We start from the raw sequence: 26,210 nt of genomic DNA, 5'->3' as shown, positions 1-26,210 counted from the left end.
AATTCTCTTCGATCTTCGAGTCAGTTTGAATGGGTAATTATTACCTACAAGCTAAGTTGCCAGTTCGGGTTTGGTTCCAAGTTTGAAGTTTGAAGTTCGAGAACCGGTTCGCAAGTTTGACAAAATTTTGGAAAGGGGTTTGGGTTCGTTAGTAAAAAAACATGTAAAAATTATAAAAAAATAAATATAAACATATACATTTTTATGAAGCATGAGTTAAAATTAGAATGTAGCATAGTAGCATAAACACATTTAAACAACTAAAACTTTAAAACACCATAAACAGTTAAACTTAAACTTGTAATCATAGTGATCATACCATCATATAGTAACATAGTTCAATTAACTTCAACATCAAAGATTCAAAACATTTAAAATATCAAGTTCAAGTATCACTGTTTCACGTTCATTATTTAACTAATGGAATGGAAATATATTAATATTCTTTCTCTCTTCAATCTTCATCTTCTTCTTCATCTTCTTCTTCTCCATCATTACTTGTGCTAAGGCCAATGGGATCAGCAATAGATTGACATCAAAGTCATCAAAATCATCAACTGTAAGCCGAGCAGTGGAAGCATCCGAGTCCTCAATCTCTGCACCTACATCCCACTTCTTTGTTTCCCCTTCTTCGTATTCTTGACTCTTGTTAGAAAGAAGGCGCGAGTTGTTATGCACAAATACCAGGTTCTCCTTTTTTTGATTGCAACTTATCGCGTTTCACCGAGTGGATGAAAGAATAGGTGCTCCAATTTCTTTCTGATGCAGAAGAACTAGCAACCTATAAAGACAACATAGGGTAAGCAATTAAAAAAGAATTAATTCAATATTATAAAAAGTTTAATACCACTTTCTAGTCATGATTCTTTTGAAGATAAAGTGAGCTAATTTTTAAAAAATAAAACTTGTGATATAACTTTGATTGGAAGGGGCTGTAATGTTTGGAATTTTTGGCCATGGAGGTACCACCAACCATGAGCATCCTTCTTGAACCGATGATGAAGGGCATCATTACTTAGGCCTCTAGCATTGGCAAACTCTATGAACTCATCCATGATTACATCTCTCATATCATCATTAGGAAATATTCTTCTAAATGCTGCCTGGTACCCGTCAGACACTTCCATATCTCTATATGGGGGCAATCTTCCTGGTAGATCACAATATTGTGAGCTATAGTATTTGGGGGTCAAGGCATAGGCAAGCAAATGTAATAGAGTGGTCATTTTGTTCCATCTTTCATTAATAATTTTTTGCACTTGTTTGAAAAAGGTCTCTTGCGGATCTTGCTTCTTCTCATTTATAACTTGTTTGATCTTCTCAATTATTGAGTTTGTGGCATCATAGATCTCTCCAAGGCAAGGCCTATCCATGTCAGTGTACCTAAGCATGCTCATAATGGGCTCAATGATCTTAAGGAGATATTCCACACATTCCCACCATGACTCAGCCAATAGCCTATCCTTTATTTTGTTTGCCCCTTCAGTGTTCTTTTGCTTCCATACACCCCAATTGTGGCTGATTACCATACCTTGAAGTGCATCTTTCACTTGCACAAGCCATCTTAAGACGATTATATGTGATACAAAATGGGTCTTAGCAACTTGTGACATAAATTAGAGCAAAAAAAAAGAACTATTAGATACATATCTTAGAAAAGTATACACATTGCACAAGTAAAATATGAAAAATCAGAAATTGTCAAATATTAAAAATTAAATTACTAACTTGAGTTCAAGTTCATTTACCTTTAATAGCTCCAATTTTGAGTAGTCCCTGAAAAGAGATCGAGTCATGTGGTGGTTTGTGACAAACATTTGTATGTCTTCAGCCTCTTCATACATTGTTTTGATCCACTCCATTTTGGTTTCCAATCTTTTGTAGCATAATATTGAGTAAATGGACTGCACAAGGTGTCCAAAAGATATGTTGATATTGTGATTCAACCAAAAAACTTGCTGCTCTACAATTCTTTGCGTTGTCCATTATGATTTGGACAACGTTTCTTGCACCCACCTGTTCAATGGCCCCAATTAGCATATCAACAATAAATGACCCATCTTTTACGTTGCCCTCACAATCCACCGCTTTCAGAAACATTGTCCCTTTAGGGGACACCACAAGGACATTGATCAAGGGACGGGTCTTAGAATTCTTGCAACCATCTAAAACAATTGTCACCCCTATCTCAACCCATGAGTCCCTTATGGGCTTCAACTAGTTTTCAATCCGTTGGACCTTGTCATCCAAAAAGGTGGTGTGCACTTTCTCATGCCCGGGGCCACAATACCCCTTTGGAGCTTCATTGGCACCCCTCAACACGTCCTTCCAAAATGGAGAGCGGACAACATTAAAGGACAACCCATATGCATACAGGGACCTTCCCACCTTAATGTCAGCAATTTTCCGACCCTTATTTTGAAAAGCAGTTTCTAGTGGCCCTTTTTTTTTGTGTACAATGGAGACAAATTTAGTGTCAATGTTCACTGTGGTACTAAAGAAGGGGTGGTCTTGTACTATAACATCTAGGGGAGTTGTATTCCCTTTGCTCTTTTACTTTTATTGGCATCACTATCGTGTTCTACTGCCGTGCGTCCTTCTCTCTCTTCTGCTGCCTCATGCTCTTCAATATATTTTAACAAGATATCTTACCGTTGGATCTTGTTGAATTTTGGATATGTTGTTAGAATCCTAGTTTTCCACATTCTCATTGAAGCAATTTTGAAAATAATATCCGAGTCAAAAGTTATTCACTACTGTTTGAAGGTCTGTCAAACTGCCACAAATCAGAACTATTAAGATAGTTTTGCTAGCATCAACCTTGTATTTCTCATCTTTGCTTTCCATCCATTTGATAGGTTTATGATTTATTCCAGCCATATTCTCATTCTTTCTTAGAAAGGCCAAGTGAGCATCATCATTTTCCACTTGCCTATCAAGATATTCAGTTTCATTTTAATTCCCTTTATTTGGATTCTGAATTTTGAAATTGCAATCATATCCATTAATAATCAAACTTGGGCTTCTTCACCTCGACTGATCTAACTGTACCAAAGTGAATCTCATAATTGTCACGAAAAAAGGACTTTGGACATATCTTTGAATCCCCCTAGGAACAATTTAAATCTCATGGACTTTCATTTTGAATGGGAACCAAGAGTCATGGAACTTCTAAACTTGCACTTTTGAAGTGGAATCACTAGAACTTTTGTAGTATGAAACTTGCTGAACTTGGAATCAGGCTGACTTTGAATAAGCTATTTGAACCTGCTTTAGTAGATGGAACCACTTCGAACCACTTCGAAAACTACTTTGAATCATAGTTCAAAGAGGTTCAAGATTCCACACTGAAAATTTTAATCATTAATATTTTTGGCAGCAAAAATAGGTCCTGGTATGGGGGGTATAACTTTTTATCCCACCGTTGGATCTTTTTGATTTTCGGATATGTTGGCACAATCCTAATGTTCTTCCTTCCCATTGAAGCAATTTGCAAAATTATGCCTGAGTAAAAAGTTATAGGTGACTGTTTCGAGGTGTACAAAACTGTCATTTTAAACTGTCGAACCATAGAATCCATTGAACCAATCTAAACCATGTCATACCCTGCTGAACCATCATGGGCCAAATAAACTGGAATGAAACCACATTGTAAATTTTAATATTAGGTCCGTATGGGTACCAACATACACGATGATAAAGGATGCCTAAAAAATATATGAAGTTGAATGATGCCAAGAGATGTCAAAATTGGATAATCAAAACCTCTCGACATAGCTGAAAGTCCTTTACATGAGCCTGCTATTTTATAGGATCTCTGATAGAAAGAATATCAGATTATATCAGACTTTACTTACTTTGTGTTGTTTGTGTGCGACAGGTATGTACGTTCAGAATGCTTCAATGTGCTTTGTCTGGAATGCAGAATGTTGACAAGAATGTACTTAATAATCTACAATATTAGTCTGCCGATACTGGGACTGCAAGTATGTTATGTATTGATATTGCCTTGTCCACCGATGAGAGTTAATACTTATACAAAGTGAAGGGTCATGTCCCCGTAGGGGCATGACTCTACGTGGCCAAAGGCCACATACGGTCATGACCCTACGTGGTCATACCCGTTAGTAATTATTAATCAATCGGCAATCAAACTAATCATGCCCGATAAGACATGTTCGATATTACTTTGAACATCACTTAATACATATCGATAGCAATGTAGTTTGGAGCTTGATCACTGATCGAAAATAACAAATGTTATAATATCAAAATGGAAGTTACCCGATATGAATCAGCAACAACAGTAAGAGAAGCCTGATCTGAATCATGACTGTGTGACTTGTATACATACATATCTGTACATATAAACGTATGCATATAATCATATGTGTATGTATATATGTATAGATATATGCTTAGACCAAAGCCTAATAGATTCAGATACTCAATATTACTTTGATTGATGCTAAACTTCAACATTCCCTCTTTAGCAAAGGAGAAGTAATAAAGAATTCAGATATTAGAATTATTACACATAATACATTATTTGACACTACCATTCTAAGAAATAGAGACCCGTCAACTAATATAAATCACCATGCTATGAACACTATCATAACATAAATTATGATCTCTAATTGTCCGAAACAATATCTAGAGTAATCATAATGCATTTGTTATACATGACTTTCGACATGTCTGGAACAAACTATCATAATAATAGGCCTATCATTTGTAACATCGTCACCTTACAAAGATTACCTTCTTAATATATGTCTCTGAAAGATCGTCATCTTTCATTACATATCTAATGCAACTATTCAACTTAGAAGCATAAACACATAAATTGAAACTTAATTTCAATATTCAAAAATTACAATTTGATCATATCAAGTTTACCTCTAAAATATTCCAATTTAATATTAGCAAGAGGTTCATAACAAATATCTGTTATTTGCTCATCAATCTTGATATACCATATCTTTGATTCAAAAGCTAAATTTATAGATTTGGGTAGAACATTGCATATGTCACTTTATGTATTCGAACTTTGGAAATGCATCACTCTCCCTCTGATTCCTCACTATGGTATTCTTGTTCCATTTTATCTCTTCGTTCAACAACGTAAAATGTAAGATATTAATCCTTTTCATACTTAACTTTTGCTAGGGCTGCTTGAATTTTCTCCCGTTCTGGACAGAAGTCATTAGTGTGATCGAAGTTGTCACATTTGAAGCATTGTACTTTGGACCAATCTCTTTTCCTGTATGATTTGGTAAATTCCTTGTCTTGATGAATCCCCTTTCTTTTTCCTTTATTATTGGTACTGGCTTGAAGAGCTTGAAATTCTCCCTCTTGATTTGAAATGATTCCTGTCGTAATTTATCTTGACTCTTCTTTAGTGCATTTGTTTTGAGTAGTTCAAACTTAGGAAGATCTAGTCGAGAACTTAGTTCACGAATAAATGTTTCCCAAGACAGTGGTAGTCCTTTTAGGGCTATAATGCTTAGTTCTTTGTCGTCTACTTCATTTCCAATGGTCGCAAGTTGATCTTTTAATTCTGAGATTCTTAGGAAATAGGACATAACAGTTTCTCCATTATTCATCTTGATGTATAGTAGACCTTGCTTCGATGTCAACAATCTGCTAGTATTATTGATTTCAAAGGTGTTCATAATAGTGGAGAACATCTCAAATGCTGTAGAGAGACTGGAAATAGATGGGAGAATATGATCTTTAACGGAGTCTATAATAATTTTCATGGCCTTATTGTTGTGTGTAACAAACGGATTTTCATAATAAAATAAAGGTGATCTAGAAAGAGTTCTCATCAAATTATTGAACAAATATATTGAATTCCTTTTCATGGGACACTAACTGCTTTTAACTACAAACGATTAACTAAAATAACAAAACTCAATTGAAATAACTATATCAATGTTCAACTGAAATAACTATAACAATGATCAACTATAATAGTTGAAATAACGATTTACTATTTTTCCATACATATAAGTAAAGTGAATGCTTAACATGAAAAAGAAGAACATACAAGAAATATCCGATGAGTCTTTAGTTGGTTGTGCAAGCCTCGGCTTTCGGTAAGAGGAGAAGCATTGGCTTAGGCTTAACCTCCCAACCTCGGACCATATTTATCTCCACACAATCCATTGAATCAAAAGACCCTCCCTACTCTGGGATCAGGCTTGGGATACTTTTAGTCTAGCCCCCTGAGCATTTCGGTGTTTAGAATGTTTGCACAATTATGGACGGACATGTCTGAATAACTGGCTCTACTGACATTAGATCATAGATGGCAAACATGCCTTAAAATGACCTTGGCCAAGGTTTTCTGATATGTTTGTTGATGCGATCACCATCGCTCGACTTGATAACAGGGGAACAATAATATGGACGAGCATGAGCTATTAAATGAAATTAATTTGGATTTATTGTATCATATCTGACTTTTATTTCCATTTCATTGCAGATTCCATCTCACCTCTTCACCTTTTGCATGGCTATACAGTTGGTGAGTCCTAGGTGCTTGGATCTCAGAGTAATCGACTTTGTCCATTGATTCTCAACTAATTTATGAATATTATATGTTTCCAGCTTATCACAATTTGTGATTTGAAGAATGTGTTCTTTAAGACTTGCAGAAAAATATTATTTGATTCTAATTTCCAGTGGTAAAAATAAATCATGATTTCATAACATGGATACTTGGCTTTTATTTGCCATAAACAAATCTAACTTAGAGAAGGTCTAACCTATGATATTGAGCAAGATGCTTTGCATCATGATATAAATTGTAGCTTACTGCTATATAAATCGGATTGTTGTAACAAAAGAAATCATATTGCAATGTTTGGATTTTGGATAACCACATAACTTGGTATGATCTGAAAAAGAATGGAGTCTTGTTGGACGCTCAACAACCCGCTTCACTCTTAACAGAAAAGATCTTGAACGCTAATTCCCAGTATGAATGCTGCTCACGATTTCAGCAGAACATCAATATAACAAGGAAATTGTGGAAGGAAAAACAATGCAATGGTTACTAGATGGTAACTGTAGAGATATCGAACATTGTGAAAAAAAACATGGTTGGGTAATATGAAAGAGTCGGGTGATAAACAAGGAAGTCGAGTGATGGAAAAATCATATCTTCCGCCTCTCTCAACTTCATAATATAAAGAGATTATATGTCTCTTTGGCTTCCAAGAAGTTGTAACATAAAAGAAGAGACCTGGCTCTTGGACGCCAAATAAATATGCCAAGTGTTCAATCGATTTCTAGCAAGAAGAATGAATAAATATGGAAAAAGATTGAAGCTTATAAATCAAGAATAATTATAGTTTATATCTATCTATTTGCATGTAGATGTACTTATGAGGTGGCATCATATTATTATAAAAAATAATGTTATGGTGTCACTTTATTCTTATATCTGTGTATGTACATAGGTATATATTATAATGATGTGGTGGAAAGATCAATCAAAAACCTTTTTGAGGTACGTATTATTTTTAATTAAATTAATTTATGTTTTAAAAAATATTTATTTAATAGCTCATGCGGGTCCATTAGTTGTATTCTGAAGTTCAAGTCGCTAGGTCCTTATCAAGGCAATTTAAGGTCATATTTGTCAACCTGATAATTAGACTAAGCTAGTATCCCATTCCGTTGATCCCGTTTAGCAATGCTTCCCCCCTTCATCTTCTCCTATAATCACCCATATAATATTTCCACAATAATAACAAATTCCATGATAATTTCGTAATAACATTTAATATAGATAAAGAATTTAGCCATAATTCCAAAATCAAGCAACTGCTAAACATCACATGATAAATAATGGATGACGACTATCTTCAATTAATGTAATGAATACAACGGCTATATTTAACTACCTTCTTCTCATGATTATGAAAGAAAATCCATTTAATCTAACAATTATAAATAAATTTAAAATTAGGTTGAAAGATCCCTGATGGATGCCCTTGCTGATCTGCTGTAGTTTTTAAATTAATAAACTATATTTTCCTATGATTTCTTTGATGGTCTTTGAGAATAGACAGAAGTTGCAGAAGGTTTTGTTTTGTGTTTTTTTGATAGCTTTCACAATAGTAATGAATAATGAACAATAAACATGAGAGGAGACTAAAAATAAATAAGAGCATAGAGCCAAATCAGAATTGCTATAAATCGTACCAGGCAGATTTCTGATTTATAAAGCCAACTAATAAATACAATGCAATTCCAAAGAGTTTACATCCAACAATGATGCTAAACTGCTGCAAATGGCGGGCCTAAGACTGGAAGGAATCACGTCCCAGCTGAAAGAATCAATCTGCAACGCTGAAACCATAAATCTACAACCTGAATCCACAATAAAGAATGGCGTACTCTATCCCTGATAGCAACGCACACTGTCTAAAGAATCCAATGCCAATAACTGCTGAGGGCTACATCCCAGCAAATCCAGAACTTGGGGTTTGCGTCCCAGATGAAGAATTGCTCTCTCAGAGCCAATTCACAAAAACAAGTTTTTCAATATGCCAAAGATAATAAGAAATTAGGTCTCCATCTCCTTATATCCCCTTCCAATTGTAAATTGAACCCTAAAGGGAAATTACACTTTGCCTTTTAAATAAAATATAATAAAATAACATTTTCCCAATTAAAGTCGTCCATGCTATAGGAAAAACATTACTTTATTAAAATTCCATAGTTGAAGGCACCAAAAAGTCTACAGATAGTAAAAATCATGTATAATAATTCGAGACCTTTCCAACGAGCTATAACACATAGGTGTACCTGATCAACTGAAGCCAAAATCCCCTTATTACTCCAAAATGGTTATATTATTAACCTTATTTTAATTTATTTAATCACCAACTTAGGAAATATTTAAATATATTAAAATATTTCCCAAATGGTCCCAAAAGGCCCAAAATGACCAATCAAACATGAATCTGACCTTGTCACCTGTCTGTGACTGATGCCGGACAAGATGGGTCAACTGGCAATCCATCCCTAAAATCTAGGGATGCTCCTAAAGAGTAGGAGAGAGCCCCAATCAACCAAAATTGAGTCCCAATGACTCCCCTGCTGTGTGCACCTCTGAGAGAACTATCACCGAACTGGGAGTTCCTCCTAAAAAATAGGAATGCCTCCTAAAAAATAGGAGATGCACTCTAAGTCTCCAAAATGTTCGCCGAGGTCTCCAAATGCCTCCTAGACCACTCCTAGTCAATCCCTACAAATTAGGAATCCCTCCTAAATTGTAGGAAACTGTTGTCTACTGCTCCAAACTACTTGGGAAACTCATGCATGACTCTCAAAGTCCTTGAGTTGGTTCCTTCTACGCTCTGCTAGCCTATGGGAACCAGATAATAGACCAACCCTGCTAGAAATGTTGTCACTAAGGAAGGGCAGAAATTGGGGACATGACATAGGTCAAAATTTGGGATGTAACATTGTGCCTTTTCCATGTCGTTTTGTCTGGATCATGCTTTGGAATAGCATTGTTTGATTCTACATAATTTTCTAATTCCATTTTTCTTAGAACTATCAAATCGCACATTTTCCATGAAGAAAAGTTTGATGCCCCCTTCAATCTATCCTTTAACCTTATGTGGTTGACCATTTTGATTTTGAAAGAAAATGAAATTCAAAAAAATTGTAAAGTTTGAAATTTTTTATATGAGTTTTGAATAAAATTTCTTATTAGAATGACTCTAATACCATGTTATTTTATAGGATCTCTGATAGAAAGAATATCAGATTATATTAGACTTTACTTCTTCTTGTTTGTGTGCAACAAGTGTGTACCTTCAGAATGCTTCAATGTGCTTTGTCTGGAATGGTGAATGATGACAAGAATGCATTTAATAATCTGCAGTATTACTTTGTCAATACTGGCACTGCGAGTATTTTATGTATTGATATTGACTTGTCCATTGATGAGAGTTAATACTTATACAAAATGAAGGGTCATGACCCTATGTGGTCATATGCCCATTAGTAATTATTAATCAACTGACAATCAAACTAATCATGCCCGATAAGACATGTTCGATATTACTTTTAACATCACTTAATACGTATCGATGGCAATGTAGTTTGGAGCCCAATCACTGATCGGAGATAACAAATGTTATAATATCAATATGGAAGTAACCTGATATGAATCGACAACAACAGTAAGAGAAGCCTGATCTGAATCATGATTGTGTAACTTGTATAAATACATAGCTGTACATATATACGTATGCATATAATCATATGTGTACGTATATATGTATATACCAAAGCATAATAGATTTAGATACTCAGTATTACTTTGACTGATGCTAAACTTTAATAGAGTCGAGATAGACCATTTTTTATTGTACCTATTCAAATTCTTAACTAGGAAAACGGTGCTCAGAGGAAAAGAGGAAGTAAGACACGTGACTATCCATATAACTTGCTGTTTCGTAAGAAAGGTCACGCTGAAGATGAAGAGACATAGACGCCTCAACCATATGATATTCATCATACTTATATTTTCTTTGGTATGTGGATTGGCATCAAGTTTCATGATGCCTACTAAGAAAATTTCTGCACACGGTGTCTCCAATACTACATCTCATAGTATACACCATGCCATACTGCAATAATTTAAAATCTATCTATGAGATATGCACTATCATGATCTCAAGGGAAATCAACCAAATGATATCCATCATTATAGATCATCACCTTCAATAGCAACCATAATTAAAAAATCAATGAAAGGTCTTCACCTTTAATGATTTTTTTACAGAATTATGTTGTAACTCACATGATATCCACCATGATCCATATCAGAGGGTGGATCCACCATAGCTGCTCCCAGAGGGTGGAACAAGGGCTTTTACCTCAAACTTCTAAGTCACAAAGAAGAATGCATTATAAGGAAATTCACCTCAAACTTCTCCCTCATACAGAAGAACTCATTAAGCATATATCAATTTGTTGACCTCCTCGTCTAAGGTTGCCTTTGATGAAGTGTTAGACTTCCTCTGAATTTGATCTCAACCATTTGACGTTTTGGCAGCAAGTTGTGTCATGCGCTTCTGTTCAACAACTATCCATCTATCTAGGAATGTTATAGTCTAGATATTGACATAAAAGGCCTTCCAGACTATTCATGGAATTTCATCCCAAGGATTATAGCCATCGACTGCTATTGTTTCCCAACCACTTGAGAAACCAACTCGACATGGTTTGCTCCCTCTAAATCAATATGATCAAGACCCTCAACAACCAATTGAAGTAAATCCTCTAGTTTCTTCCTTTGTCAGGGAAGGATACATTGTTCACATAGTCCTAGTCATAGAAGATATCTTGTTTTAAGAGACTCTTATCATCTGACATAATTCACATACAGCTAAAGGTGCTAGATCCATTACTACCTTGGACGTACTATCATAAGATCAAGCCCTAGATCAGCTAGTTATATGACCATCTTAAGGTTTGAACAAAATCTCCTCCCAACCAACTCCCTTTCAATGGAAGATCTCCCTTTGTCTTGACATTTTTTCATAATCCTAGATATATCATCACCCGCACAAGTGCCTGAGCAACATTCCTAATGCACCATTCTTCTTTTCCTGCAAGATCATCCCCATGGACTGAAGAAAACAGCAAGAGCATTACAAGGCAAATGACTCTTATAGTACATAAAGGGATACAAATAAGAGATTAACTACAAAAAGGTAATACTCAAGATATAATAATCCTTGTGCAACTCTATTAAACAACACTGAGTACCTAGAATTCAAGATGCAATAGTATATCGAGTAAACGTTCATCACTAAATCCAAATTTGTAGAGGACACTTTGGCGGAATGGCCAGTCCTCTAGATCATACACCTTCAAAATATCACGTTTGATGACCATACCAGGGGATCTTGTTTTCCTTTTAGAGTGATAACCTCTTGAGCTACGATGATACCTTCCAAAAATTGATCTTTGTGGAGAGAAACCGCTTTGCTCATCTGAAATAATTTTGTGGAGGACCATTTCAAGCCTGTTGGAAATGATCTTAATAATGATTTTGTTGACAATGTTGCAAAACATTGAGAGAGAAGACCTTCGATTTCCTCTAATTGATGCTTTGGCCAAAAGTCTTTGCATAGCAATCAAGTGTTCTTCCAATGGTCCTCACTTTTTCTCTGCAATCCTTGCCAAACAAAATGGTGTCATTTGCAAATTGTTGATGGGTCAAATTTTCAATCCCCAATAGGCTTCCATCCCCCACCCATCTACCCAGGGTCCTTTGGTGTTGAATAGCCCTTCCTAGAGCCTCTACTATTATTATGAATAGAAAGGCAGACAACGGGTCTCCTGTCAAATTCCTCTGGTGGAGGGAAAAAATCCTTGGGCAACTCCATTAACCAACACTGATTACTTGGAATTTGAGATGCAACAATATATCGATTAAACCAATTCATCACTAAATCCAAGTTTGCAGAGGACACTTAGGCAGAATTGTTGTTCCACTATATCATCCACCTTCAAAATATCAAGTTTGATGACCATACTAGGGGATCTTGTTTTCCTCACAGAGTGGATAACCTCTTGAGCTATGATGATACCTTCCACGATCAATCTTCCTGGAGAGAAACTGCTTTGCTCATCTGAAATAATTTTGTAGAGGACCATTTTAAGCTTGTTGGAAATGATCTTATCAATGACTTTGTAGACAACATTGCAGAGGGTGATCAGTCTGTAGTTTGATAGAGTTTGGACATATTTTTTCTTTGGAATCAAAGAGATAAAGGTGTGGTTGAAAGATCTCGAAATTACCCTATTCTTCCTACATTCTTCCATCGCAAGGTGAACATCTTTTCCCATAGTATAATGCATGAATGATTTTAGTAATGTCTATGAGGCAATGATTTTAGTAATGTCTATGAGGCCAAAGTAGCCTATGGGACCAACTAGAAACACAAGCACCCCCAAGACAAAGGGTGCAAGAACATTAAGCCTTTCAAAGCGACTTCTTTGACTTGAAAAAACCCTAAAAAAAGTTCGTCAAAGGGCCATTTCACCCGGGGGCTTTATTAGCTCCTATTTGGAAGACCACCTTTTTGGTTTTCTCAATGCTAATGTCCTAGTATAGCATTTTTTGATCAGCCTTGTTGACTAGAGTGCGAACGTGGCTGAGAATTTCATTCCTGTATTCCTCATTTTCTTCGATGTCTTTGTGTCTCTTGGAAATGGTTATTGACAGCAAGATTAATTTCATTTGTTGTGTTGATGTTGGTTCCATCCTCTTTCTTAATATCCTGTATCAGATTCCTACTTCTGTTGGCCAGAGTGGTCCAATGAAAATACTTTGTATTCTTGTCCACCTCTTTGAGCCATCCTTCCCTAGACTTTTGTTTCCAATGAATTTCTCCTCTCTTCAAGAATTCTCCATTTCTTCCTCTATAGGAGTCTCCCTGACAAAATCTACCTCCATCATACCCCTGGAGATAACATCCTCATTGAGTGCTAAAAGTTCATTCTCAACTCTTTCCTTTTCTTTGAAAATATTTTTGAAGGTGTAATCCTTAAGGCTCTCTTTGGTATGCTTCAATTTGATTTTGAGTTGCATCATCTTTAGCTTATCTCTGCATCTTATTTCCTTCCACCAACTTGAGATGAGATCTAGAATCCCTTGATCCCCGAGCCATGTATTCTCAGAAAAAGAAAAGAACCCCTAATTTTTGGCTCAAGAAGTCAATCCATCTGAACCGTAAAGTGATTTGAGTTGGTAAGAGGCAAACTGAGGGAGTTGAAATATTCCACTTCATCCCCCCAACTCTCATTAATAAAAAACAATCCAACTTTTTTGCAATACTGATGAACCCCTTGTGCCTATTGGTCCATGTGAATACCTCCTTCCTTACCACAACTTCTCTGAGGTTGCATGTACCTAATCTTGGAAATAGGACTGCACTCTAGAAATTCCTTGAAGGCCTCCTTGTTTTTTAGAATTATTAGGAGTGGCATTGAAGTCACCCCCTATTATAGTTGGAAATGTTGAGTAACATGGATCATTTTCTGCAAATCTAATAACACTGCCATTGTTATTGGTATGTTCCAAATGCATATTTGAATGGCTTATAAATATGAGAGGAGACATGTCTCATGAAGAGACAAGTCTCTATGGTTAATCATCATTAGAGAATAATAATATAAATAACCATCTATATAATATACATATATATATATTATAATATATTAGCCATTGTTATTGGTATGTTCCAAATGCATATTTGAATGGCTTATAAATATGAGAGGAGACATGTCTCATGAAGAGACATGTCTCTATGGTTAATCATCATTAGAGAATAATAATATAAATAACCATCTATATAATATATTATATATATAAGAATATTTTTCTAAATAATGATTTACCATCAACAATGTATCTCATTATTGAATCAATCCGCCTAAAGCTACAAACTTAACACTCACTTTTAGCTAGCGAGGATTGTTATATAACACATTATGCTCTCAAGTATATGAAGAGATATCATCTCAGTATGATATTCCTGGAATGGCATATTTAAGGATATCAACATATATCCATCAACTTAGATGTTATCTTTCAATATAATTCGAAGTATGTTTCAACAAGAAATATCACTTATATGATATTCATTATACTTATATTCTTTTGGTATGTGCACTGGCATCAAATCCTTGATGCCTCCCAAAAAAATATGTTATATCCTAGTAGGATATGAGTTATCTGATTTTCAGTGCTCTAGGACAGCAACTTAATGAAGTCGATTAGATAACTAGTAATCAACATTTCATGAACTCTATCATGACAAGTATCATGATCTCCGACACTCCAAGACAACAAGTTAATATAGTCTAATCATGATACATTCGTTATCATGACTACCGACACTCTGAGACAACAACTTAATGTAGTCTGTCATGATAACATGTCAAGCTATTGATTATATCGTCACCTTACAATAGTAATCCTCCAAATATATATATATATATCAATGAAAGATTGTCACCTTTCATGACATAATCCACATATGCAAAATAGTACCATGAACCAAGTCAGAAAGTGGAACAAGGGCTTTCATCTCAACCTCTTTCTCATAGAGAAGAATGCATTATGAGGAATTTCACTTAGAACTTCTCCCTCATAGAGAAGATATCATTCATAAGGGATCGCACCTCAAAATTGTCAGGTCCTCTAGTTACTCCCTTAGAAGCTCTGTTCACCCAAGGATGTCTATCAGACTCCCTTTGAATATGATACCAATCTTCCAACTTTCTGGTGATAAATCATTATTTTCTCATGTTGAACACAGTGGTAGGCCCATCAAAGTCACACAAATGTATTGTTAGACTCCCTCTGAGTATCAATCTTTTGAGCTCGTACATTGCCTTTGAAGAAGTGCCAAACTCCCTATTAATATAGAAGGATACTCATAATCTCAATCATCAAGGATATTTGCTTCAAGAGCCTCACTTCATCCTTCTTGATCATCAACTTCTTTGGAGCTAATGTCATAAGATCGAGTTTGCACAATTTTGGTAGCATGTGTACTAGCTTTCTTTTCTTGCAAGAACATTCTCAGACATAAAGGAAAAGATCAAGGCAAATAACTCTTCTAGTGTGTATAGAATTACAAATATGAGAGAGGCTACAAAGAGTAGATAAATGTAATACTCAAGTATAAGAATACGTATCTGCCCATGAGGGTCATGAAACATCTCCTTTGTAAAGATGGTTGGAGTGGGAACGAAACATTGGTTATTATTCCCCCTACAATGTAAAATTCCCACTCTTACATCATTGAGCAACTTTGCATCATATCAAATATGGAAACACGCCCCCCCCCGCCTCCCACCCCCCTTTTATTTGTTTAATAGATTTCATAATTTTAAGCATAAATGCAATCTTTTGTAGACATCTTTCTTGGAGGGTTGAATGTGCTCTTGATGTTGCTAAGCCATGATTCTGTTGTAGCATTGTCTACTGTTTAGTTCTCAACATTAGAGATCTCTGGTACAACTATCTTCTATGACTTTTATCCTCAAGAATTTTGATTAAACATAATTTCTAGTAACTAGAATAAAGTGGACTCTTACTTTCAATCTATGAATTCTTCTATATTTGTCCCATGTTGAATCCATGCTTATACAATCCTCTTTTCACGTTCTAAGAGCCTTCTCTATACTCGTAAGTTTAATTCTTGTGTATTGATAATTTCTTAATATCACCTTGATAAATTATTATTTTAATGTATATTATCACTTTATATATATCATTATCCCCTTTATCCCTTTTCACATAATATACACCTTTCTTTATTTTATTCATAAATTATTATTAATAATATTATTTCCCTATCACCCTCAGTATTTTCTTTAAGCAATAGTAAAAGAGAGTGGGGGCGAGTTTAATAAAATTCTATGTTTCTTGGTCCTTATCATTTTCAATGCTAATCTTCACACTTTCACTTAATAGATACTCACCTTATATTCCTGTCAATGATTAGTAGTTATCAAGGTGGTCCAGCTGTCCGGAGCTTCGACAAGATATCATTGAGTGTTTCTTTGTTATTTGTATTACGACCCATATTGAACTCCCCTGCACCAAATTTGTGTAGTATGATCCTTTTCCTACCAATGATTGTTTGGATTCATTATTGCTTTTTAAGCACCTAGGCTCTTGTTCATTCAATAAAATAGCTTTTGTTTCATTCCAAAATTCAACAATAAGCTTTCTTGATGGTCTTGCCTCCTTCAGTATGCTTTCACCATATATTTTAGATGCTTGCTCAACACTGTTCAAGGGTTTAGCAAATTATTTCTTTAGGGAATGAATATACAACCTTCATATGAATGATCATATTGCCCATATCTAAGGCATTTGTGATTGATATATTTTAGTCAGGAATGATAAAATCGCAATCACCATTGATGGTTAAAGATGATTTGTTGCAAAATAATATCGTGATGATCCAAATTGATATCTTCTATAAATTTTTTGTCGAGTCTTGTATTGACACCAAACTTTCATGGATTATCTCATCCTCAAATGGCTCAATGCATGTATATTACCTCTCATATCAACAGAGTCGATAGTGTCTAGATGCGATGCTCATTGCCCTAAATTATTGTCAGTGCATTAGTAGTCGTATTTACCCAGAAAGAAGCATCTCAAAACACTGCCAATGAATTCACACTTAAGTCCCTACTGATTTCCAGTCGGTTTGCAATTTCCATGCCTTTGCTTCTTGAGTGTCCTCTCGATGACTTGTGTATTTGATGTTGTTGAAGTTAGGTCTACACCAAGGAATTAACGATATCCTTGCTTGCATGGTTGTCCATTGCAATTTACTTTGTTGGTATCTTCTTCTTCTCCTCTGCCCCTGTTCTTTTACTTTCTCATGCCATCATATATTGAGTCAATATGGTAATGGTTGTAGCGTGAAATGAGCCGTTGAAGGTATCTTGTCATGGTTTGAAGTTGGTTAGTGCTAAAGCTTTGGTCCCATGTGTTGCATTTGTCCAATAACATTCTGTACGACCTGATTTGGCTACGAATATGACTCTGTGCACCTCTGTAATAAACTCCTTTGATGAGTGCAAGGAGACGACACCTGATACCAACTCCGAAAAATAAAAAACAAAACTGAGAACAAAGATGGATTTGTATATCAATCGATTGTGTTCAAGTTTCCCAACCTCTTCCACATAGTGAGAAACTTCTCAAATAATTACAACTCAAACATTGTGGCAAGGAGACAATGTAGGAGATGGCATTGGTATTGTCCAGTTAAGAACGTGGCAAGATCATACTCTATGAGAAAGGAACTTCACACTAAGGCATAGCATTGTGCAAGTATCTTATCTCATATTAGATATATGGTCTCTCCACTCAACACACAATGGCTCAATGGACCCGTAGGTGATCTCCAGTTGCGCCTAGAACTGGCTTGACAATACCTATGCTTAATCCCTTCTACTGAGTCTATTCACTCTTGTGCATCAAATTTTCTTCTTCAGTAGATTGTGTGAAATCTACACCAATGTCTACATAGTGAATTGTTACCCAAACACTAGTCTTCAATATATTATTAAAAATCAATAGCCTAACAAGGTTCTCTTCCATGGTAATATTTGAAACATTTCATAAAGTTCCATTACATTATTAATAAAATATGAATTCTTCCCAACTAGGGTCGGGACTCATGGCATTCACAATAAGAGAATGAGACAACACTGACAACTCTATCTATTGTGGATTATCAAATGGAATTTAATAATGAAAATAACGCTCCATTTAGGTGTTGTCTCTTCTTCCCCGCGAGTGCAGTAACTTAAGAAATTAAAGTATGAATTGTGTTCTCTTGTGTGGCGGGAAGAACACTATCGGTCCACTCCTTTTATTTTGTCTTCAACGATGCTTCTTCTCAACAATGATGGTGAGTTACGATTGTAAGAACTCTACTGGTCATTGTTCGATGTTTTTCTGTCATGTCCCCTTCTCCGCGCTAGTGTCGGCGCCGAGTTAATCTATCTCCGCATCCGGATAGATTAACGGCATCAATCAGGATGTTTTACCAGTCACATGGAGAACTTTAATTTAAAGGTTTATCTGATATTAATTTGGACATTCAGTTATAAAGTCACTTTATGTTTATTAAAGTTTTACTTTATAAAGTGACTTAAGTCACTACAGGACGAAACAGTGGTTTTTATCCCACATATCTCATGCCAACTCTTTTCCCTCACTTCGAGGTTATAAAAGGGAGAGCCTACATTGGGATTGGCACCATGAAGTTGATATAAAATGTTTAGATAAATATTCTGGTTGCTTGAATGTGACTGGGTAATTCTTAAGGACGAAATCCCTTAAGAGTATTGGTGGTTTTGGACGCAGCCCCATAAACTGCCACCTTAGCATTAAATAAGAATCACAATAGTGCAAGTTTGCGATTCAAGGACAGTCTATCACGCCGGTTAACAGCAGGCGTTAGAGGTAACAGGAACCCGAGTCTCAGTCTTCACTGGGGTTGGGTAAGCAGCAGTCATCTAATTCTCAGTAGCTGGGCGGTCGCGTGACAAGGAATGAGTGGCGTCTAAGGGGAATCCACGACCGGCGGAAGCAGTGTATAGAATGGAGAATACGTGGGTGATAAGCTTCTGAAACGGCGTCTATTCTGCCTCATATCGGGTCTGAACTTCCTCATTTATATTGTTTAAGACCATAGCACGCAGCAGCTTACCTACGTTCATCACTGGAGGGACCTTCACCCCGAGTTTCGGGTTGCACATACGCCCACGAGTAACAGAATCCAGGTGATTGTATCGGCTCTCATAGCGTGGAGGGGCGTCCGCAGTTCAGCGCCAAGTTGGATTGGTTTACGCAATGTGAAGTCTCTCACATCGAAGGTCGGGTGATTCGATGCTCTGTGGCAACCGGAGCGCCCACGCAGTGTAGGGAACTACTCACAGGTTCTTATTTATCCCTGTTTGCTTAAATCATGAATATAAACGCATGACTGTAATGTGAACCTTAAGTCAGTATTTTGGTTACTGTGATTCTTGCTTTAAACACAAGATTCTAAACTGTCTCCTTAATATTCTGAGTGATTAATTATTTTCATGTAATCAATGAGAGAAGGTTGCCAACTGTTTGAATAAATACCCGCATAGCAGAGTATAGGGGGGGGGGCTGGATCATTAACAGTCTGGAATTTTATATATCTTATCTTGTTTTGAAATAATGAAGAATGTTATACTGGCTCTGCCTAGTTAAGACAATCATTACAATATACCAGAACAGTCCCAGGTGTACGTGATCCGTTTTTTTTTTAGAATTTATCAGGGTCCTTTCAGCAGATTGGCTGTCCATATAAGGTTCAGCTTATTACATTTTCCCTTATCATAAGTTCTTTTCTCTTCAACACAACCTCCAAGTCTTCTCAATTCAATATTTTAATGGTTATATATATATAATATTATATATATAAGAACATTTGTCTAGATGATTGACATCAAAAATATATCTCATAATCAAATCAATCCGACTGAAGCTACAAACTTAACAAGGAGAACAGTGTTGAGATTGAGCCAAAGTTTTAGCTCCTCCCAAAGAGCTCTCTTAGCTAGGGTTGAGGTTGGACCGTAGACATTGATTAAAGGGAATTCTGTGGTAGAGTAGAGCATTCTACATTTGGCCACCGTCCGTTGTCAACCCTGTGATATGAGTTAGTAGCAACATGAGATGCATTTTCCAAAAATCCCCACCCACTAGAGGCACAAATGACATCCACAAAAAAATTATTCCATTTCTTCCAACCTCGCATATGCTTACTAATCTCGTCTTTATCCCATTTAGTTTATTGCAAAAGGGCAAAATTTGCTTTGGATTGATCTGCTCAGCGTCTAATAAGATGCCACTTGCTAGGGGCATTTAGGCCCCTAGTGTTCCGTGTTAAGATCTTTGCTGCTCCCTGAAAGAAAATATTCCTTCCCATTCCTCATCTTCATTTGGCCTTTAGCATTGGCGGCAATAATCGACTTGTCTGCATTAGATTTGCGCCCCCTCTTGCTCGAAGTTGTGAAAGTAGGTTTGTTGCGACTTGTAAGGGTTTTCTTAAAACCTAGTTTTGCTAGATGGAGGTATTTGTCGTTATCCTCCTCAATCTCATCATCTGAGTCAAAATTGTTTAATTCACCAAAATCAGGTTCCTCCTCATCATATCCCTCTCCTTGGGTAATTGTATTTAGATCATCTGGAATGTTTGTCACTTGCTTCTTGCTTCTCATCCTCTCTATCATCAACTTCCTCCAGATGAGTGGCAAAGTTCAATTCCTCCGTTGTAGTTGCATTAGCAAATGGTTCCACAACCTCTTGTACAACCAGATCTTCCTAGAAGATCGTTTCCATGTTGATGACAGGTAGGGTTTCACCAAAAGCATGAACACCATTATCCTAATGTTGAAGAGGGGTGTATAGACCATGGTCTACCCCTTGGTTTTGGGTTACAAGACCTTCTATCCCTAAATGCGTTTCCTCGGGAATGGGAGGGGCTGCGTCCTTCTAATCAAGAATCAAGGACTTATTTGTTGACCTTGTAGGGGCAGAGGGATCATGGGTTGCTTGATCCTAATCTAGGACAATATCCTAGGTTGTGGGGACTTGATTAGTAGTCTATCAAAGATCTACCAAAGCAGCCTGAGGGGTTGAAGATTTTTCCTGGTAGATTTTCTGGACCTAATAGCCCCATTTTGACTGTATCATGATTTTACATAGGAGTGTATCGAAGGGAGGGACTTTGATACTAAACTTGGCGAAATTGTACCATTTTTCATCCACTACCTTACTAGTGATTTCCTAAATCTCCCCCAGGCTTTTAGCAATTTCCTTAAAGACCTCCCTATCCCAATATTCTGTTGGGAGTTCAACTAGCCAAACACAAATAAGTTTTCTGTTGAATTCATATTTCCAAGGGTTGAAGTTCAAAATCCATCAGTGTACAGGGACACTCGTCTCCAACCTTTGGAGACACGTGTTAGAGACTTTTCGCATTTTTGGAGTCCTCAACAAAGTTTGGAGACTTCATGACGAAGTATCTTGAAGACTCTGAGTCTTGGAATCCAAAAATTGAAGTCTCTCTGGAGTCTCTTGATTAAAAAATAAATTGAAAATATAATATAAAATTATTTTATGTATTTTGGTCCTTGTTGTGATGTTTTTTAGTGCAAAACTAATGACAATTTAAATGATTCAATCGTTGAAGATATTTTAATATTTTATTTAATGACTTAATAACATTAAAAACATTTTTCATTCTTATTCCATAATTCCATAATTCAGCCCAACCAGAGATCATTTAAAAATATTTTATTTTAATAACTTAAAGGACATTAGAATTTTTTTTATTTTATAAACGTCATTCTTTATTTTTACTTGTATTCCTAACCCTACCAGCGACAACAAACATTTGTGAAAACTTAATGAAACTTGATGTTTGTGGATCACAACCATGTGGAGTAGATGATAGTATCATCATAGTAGATACTAGATAAATTTCTGATTTTTGTTTACGGTTCTAAGTTTTTTGTTTTCAAAAGTGATTTATTGATTTAACATCAAACTATATATTTTTGAATTTAAAATTTGAATATGTAATGATAGTCTCAACAATTATTAATCTGATATGATGATGGTCATATGTGATATTCGGAAATCAGATGCGACTTTGAGATATGTAATGTGACTTTTTGCACTATTGACTCTATATTAATGTGACATTACTATTAGTATTTACTTTAGTCTTTTATTTTTATTGTTTTACTATTTTATATTTAGTATTAGACTCTTTAAGCTTCTAAAGAAAAAAATTGCCGTCTCCAAGTACCCCTGTCTCCTATTTTTGGAAAATTGCCGTACTTGTACTAGTACCAGTATAGAGACCTCCAAGTCTCCCCGTCTACTGGTAACCTTGGAATCCATCTACCCATGCAGATCTGCTATCGATTTAGAGTGAGACTTCCATGTTTGAGAACCTCCTTTCTTTGGTTTGATGAAGGTAAATCTATCAGGAAGAAATTGTTTGGGAGTTTGTGGATCTCAAAGTCGATCCCCCAATTGGTTTGCAAACACTCCTTCAATTTCCTAGCATATATCGAGCCTCCTCTCCATTTCAGGATTATACCCTTTTCTCGTCTGTTGGTGTAGCTTGAAATGTGCTCCTCTTTGAGTTGAACTGGAATATGGTTAAGCGGGGCATAATTGTTGATAACAAGAGAAGGGGAATGCTTACAGATGTTGCTCAAGAGTTTTGCTGGTTCTAATGTAGGAATTTTCCTCCAATTGTTTGAGGATTCTGCATTTTGCCCCTACCGCTCATACTGCTGATTTTGCTGTCTGGGATTTTTCCTCTTTCGATTCCTCCTAGCATTAGCTTGATGGAATTGATTTGACTTTGTTTTAGTGATTATAATTCCATTGCGTAGACCATTGTGGATTCCTGACCTGTCTTGTCCATGCCTTATCAATCCACTTACCAGATTCAAAAACCCACTGAGGATTGTGGAGGTTTTCATATGCTTGAATTCCATTTTCCCGCCATCCATTAGAAATTTTATTCTTGAGCTCATGTATGGGAAAAATCCGATCAACTTCATCACCCTATCTTTCTTTTTGGATCTGTTCTTTCCTGTTGTCAGCAACTCCATTGTTCTGATGATGCCTCCATCTCTGATCACTCGCAAAGCTCTGTTGCCGTATCTCAATGTCCTATTCCTGCTCCCACGCCTTATCACAATCGTGCCATTATCCTCTTTCTACATCCATTGTATTAATATCAATAACATTAAATAATTTAATTGTTGATATGGCCAATTTTGTAATGTGTATTTTTAAAAGGAAAACAATATCTTAAATATTATACTGTAAAGCCTTAAGAAAATCTGCGATGCTTATTTTGATTTTCCTTCAGCTCTTTTTACTTTAGGTCTTTTCCTTAACTAAGCTTAATAAAGTCCTTATTGTTTTGAATCCATTCTCTGATCTGATTGTGGCCCACAACTGTTTCCACCGGTTGATTTCTTAAGATCCTTCTCGGTGTTAGTTTATTTGACGTTTGCTATTTTTATTCGCTAAGTCTTGTTTTTAATTAAATAGGATGATTAGATTTATTTTTCCTTTGGAGTGGCCATGCGTACAGAGTAGATTCTGTGAAGGGTTTCTTTCTGTAAGTTAGTCTTGCAGTATTTGATTAAAAGGGTCTGTTTGTACCATTCAAAGGTAGATTGCACAGTTTGCATTCTACCTTTCCCTAGCTTTGGTATTTTAATTTTGCAAGAATGATGTATAAATGTAGATACACTATTTGAATCTGGCAAAGCAAATATTCAACTATTTTAAAATATTGTTGATTATATGACGGTGGTCACTTAACATTTTTTTCAACAATCTCTTTGAATAACATGTCTACCATCACTGAATGTTCTTAAAGGAACATATGTTATCCAGTCAAAGGTCTCACTGGTTGTGCAATTTTTTTCAGGCAACATCAGGATTCCCAGAAATAGCTGCAAATACATTTGAGGAAATGGAGTGCGGTGAAGGTGAAGATAATTTCATTTCGCAAGTATATAAATAATCTATAGACAAGTATATTAATTTTGTGATGATGATTTGGGTACAAATTGTATACTTTCAAGAATTTTAGCTTTTACATTTACAATTCATTGTATTGAAATTTTTGGTATCATGTCCATTCGATTTCTCTAGTGTAATAACTGCAAGGAGTTGATGAGTTTGTTTTCACAAACTAAACCAATTTGACTATCCTTAAGGTGAGTAGTTTCTATGTGTTTTAAAAAGATTTAGGGCACATCAGCTTGATTGGATTGGACAATGAGATTTTGAGAGTGTTGTACTCATGATTCTCTTTTTAGGATGGTTTGACTAGCCTCAAGGATTTTAGTATACTGCCCCAAAAGATTTAATTGAAAATTTACAAATTTTTATGGTATATGATGCACATACATTTTGTCAAACAGTTTGCTTGTAGTGTTATTTTGATTGTAGGCTTATTTTGACTCTATCATAAAAAGCATCATATACCTAATTTTTCAAATACATGTGCTAATAACTAAGTTACCGATCTGGGTGCGGATGCAAGAAGCGGGTGAGTAATTTTTTTTTTGGGGGATGCAGATGCAAGAAGCGTGTGCGTGATTTTTTTTGGAGGGGGGTTCGATGCATTTGAACGTGTGTGTATATATATATATATATATCATAGAACCGAGACTCAGACCCGACCTTGACTCGGCAAGGGTAAGTTGACATGTGAACTACCTCAGACTCGCCCATGACTTGGGAGTGACTCATCAAAGTGACAAAACACTTGAAATTTAGAGATTTTTTAGGATTTAAAGAACATTCCATGCACCCATTATTGGATAAAGCTTAAAGACACAATAACATCATGAAATAGAAGGTAATTTGATCACATACATAAACATACATCGATTACATAAGTACAAAGGTAAATTTTAGATGTATTAAGAAAATTTCAAAAACTAAAATAAAAAATCAAGCGAGTCAGATTAGTTAACCGAGTCAGCTAGGTGAGTAAGCCAGGCAAGTCAGCCGGGTTAGGAGAGTTAGGCGAGTCACCCAAGGTAACCCGTTGAGCCAGGGTTACGGGCCATTTTGACTCAGCTAAGATTACCCGACTTGCTGACCCAGGCAATTCTCTTGACTCACGGTGAGTTTCGTTACTTTATATATATATATAGACACACATACACACATACATATACACATATTTAAAAATACATATGTATATATGCAAAGAAATGCATTTTCATTAGCCTTGAATATTAACCTTGAACATTGAATAAATGGATTGTTCTAGGATTACAAATTCACAGATAATTCCAAAATCCCCAGTCAAAAAGCACAGATTACCTGAACTGGAAATAGCATTAGATAGGATTGCATTTTTGGTCTTATCTATTATCTCAACATTTGTAATGTAAGACACGAGATATGGAAAAATCAACAAACATAGTAGAAATTGATCTCTGGATTTAAATCTACCACCACACAAACTCTCAAGACACTTTTTCTGCCTGTAACAGAGGACAGTGCTCTGCAAATGCCTTACATACATGGAGTAACCAATAATCGTCAATCTTCAGATTTAGCATTTCTGAAATCTTTCTTCTCTGCAAGCCTAAACTGGATATAAATCTTAACTAAATAATAGAAGCATAAGCCCATGGAAGCCACCCGGAAGTGCCTCCGAGGCATCTGGATGCGAGTTGAAGGCTGTGACATGCTTCCACTTGCATCCGGATGCCCTCTTTGGCTTCTAAGGCTAATAACATTCTTCAATTAAAGGTGGGGAAATATGTACATTAAATTTTAACTGACAAATATAAGACTCCTGTAACAAACTGTTGCATTAAAAAAATATTACATAATAGTCATATATTGCAAAAAATACATATGTATGATTTGCTGACATTTTGAAGACTTCCAAATATTCTAATCAACAACCATAAAGACTCCAAATACTTTCAGAGAGTTGTATGACAGTGCTTTACAATGTTATGACACATATAGGAAGTATGACAGGTTTATAGGTTGTACAACAGCTTGAATTTGT

General features: G+C 35.8%; 1 protein-coding gene across 2 annotated transcripts in view; it reads left to right on the top strand.

The window, feature by feature from the left end:
- Window positions 1-26,210, top strand: part of PTAC3 (plastid transcriptionally active 3) — a 285,319-nt gene that overhangs the window by 54,583 nt on the left and 204,526 nt on the right. For both annotated transcript variants that reach the window (XM_089808584.1, XM_089808583.1), the window contains exon 4: window positions 24,096-24,156. In XM_089808584.1, coding sequence (XP_089664710.1) covers window positions 24,096-24,156 — 61 coding nt within the window. The remainder of the gene's footprint in view (window positions 1-24,095; window positions 24,157-26,210) is intronic.

Source organism: Cupressus sempervirens, chromosome 11 (assembly GCF_028749045.1).
Source record: "Cupressus sempervirens isolate cs-2001-9-10 chromosome 11, ASM2874904v1, whole genome shotgun sequence".
Classification (NCBI taxonomy): Eukaryota; Viridiplantae; Streptophyta; class Pinopsida; order Cupressales; family Cupressaceae; genus Cupressus; species Cupressus sempervirens.
The sequence above is the reverse complement of the archived record's forward strand: the minus strand, read 5'-3'. Positions and strand labels throughout refer to the sequence as shown.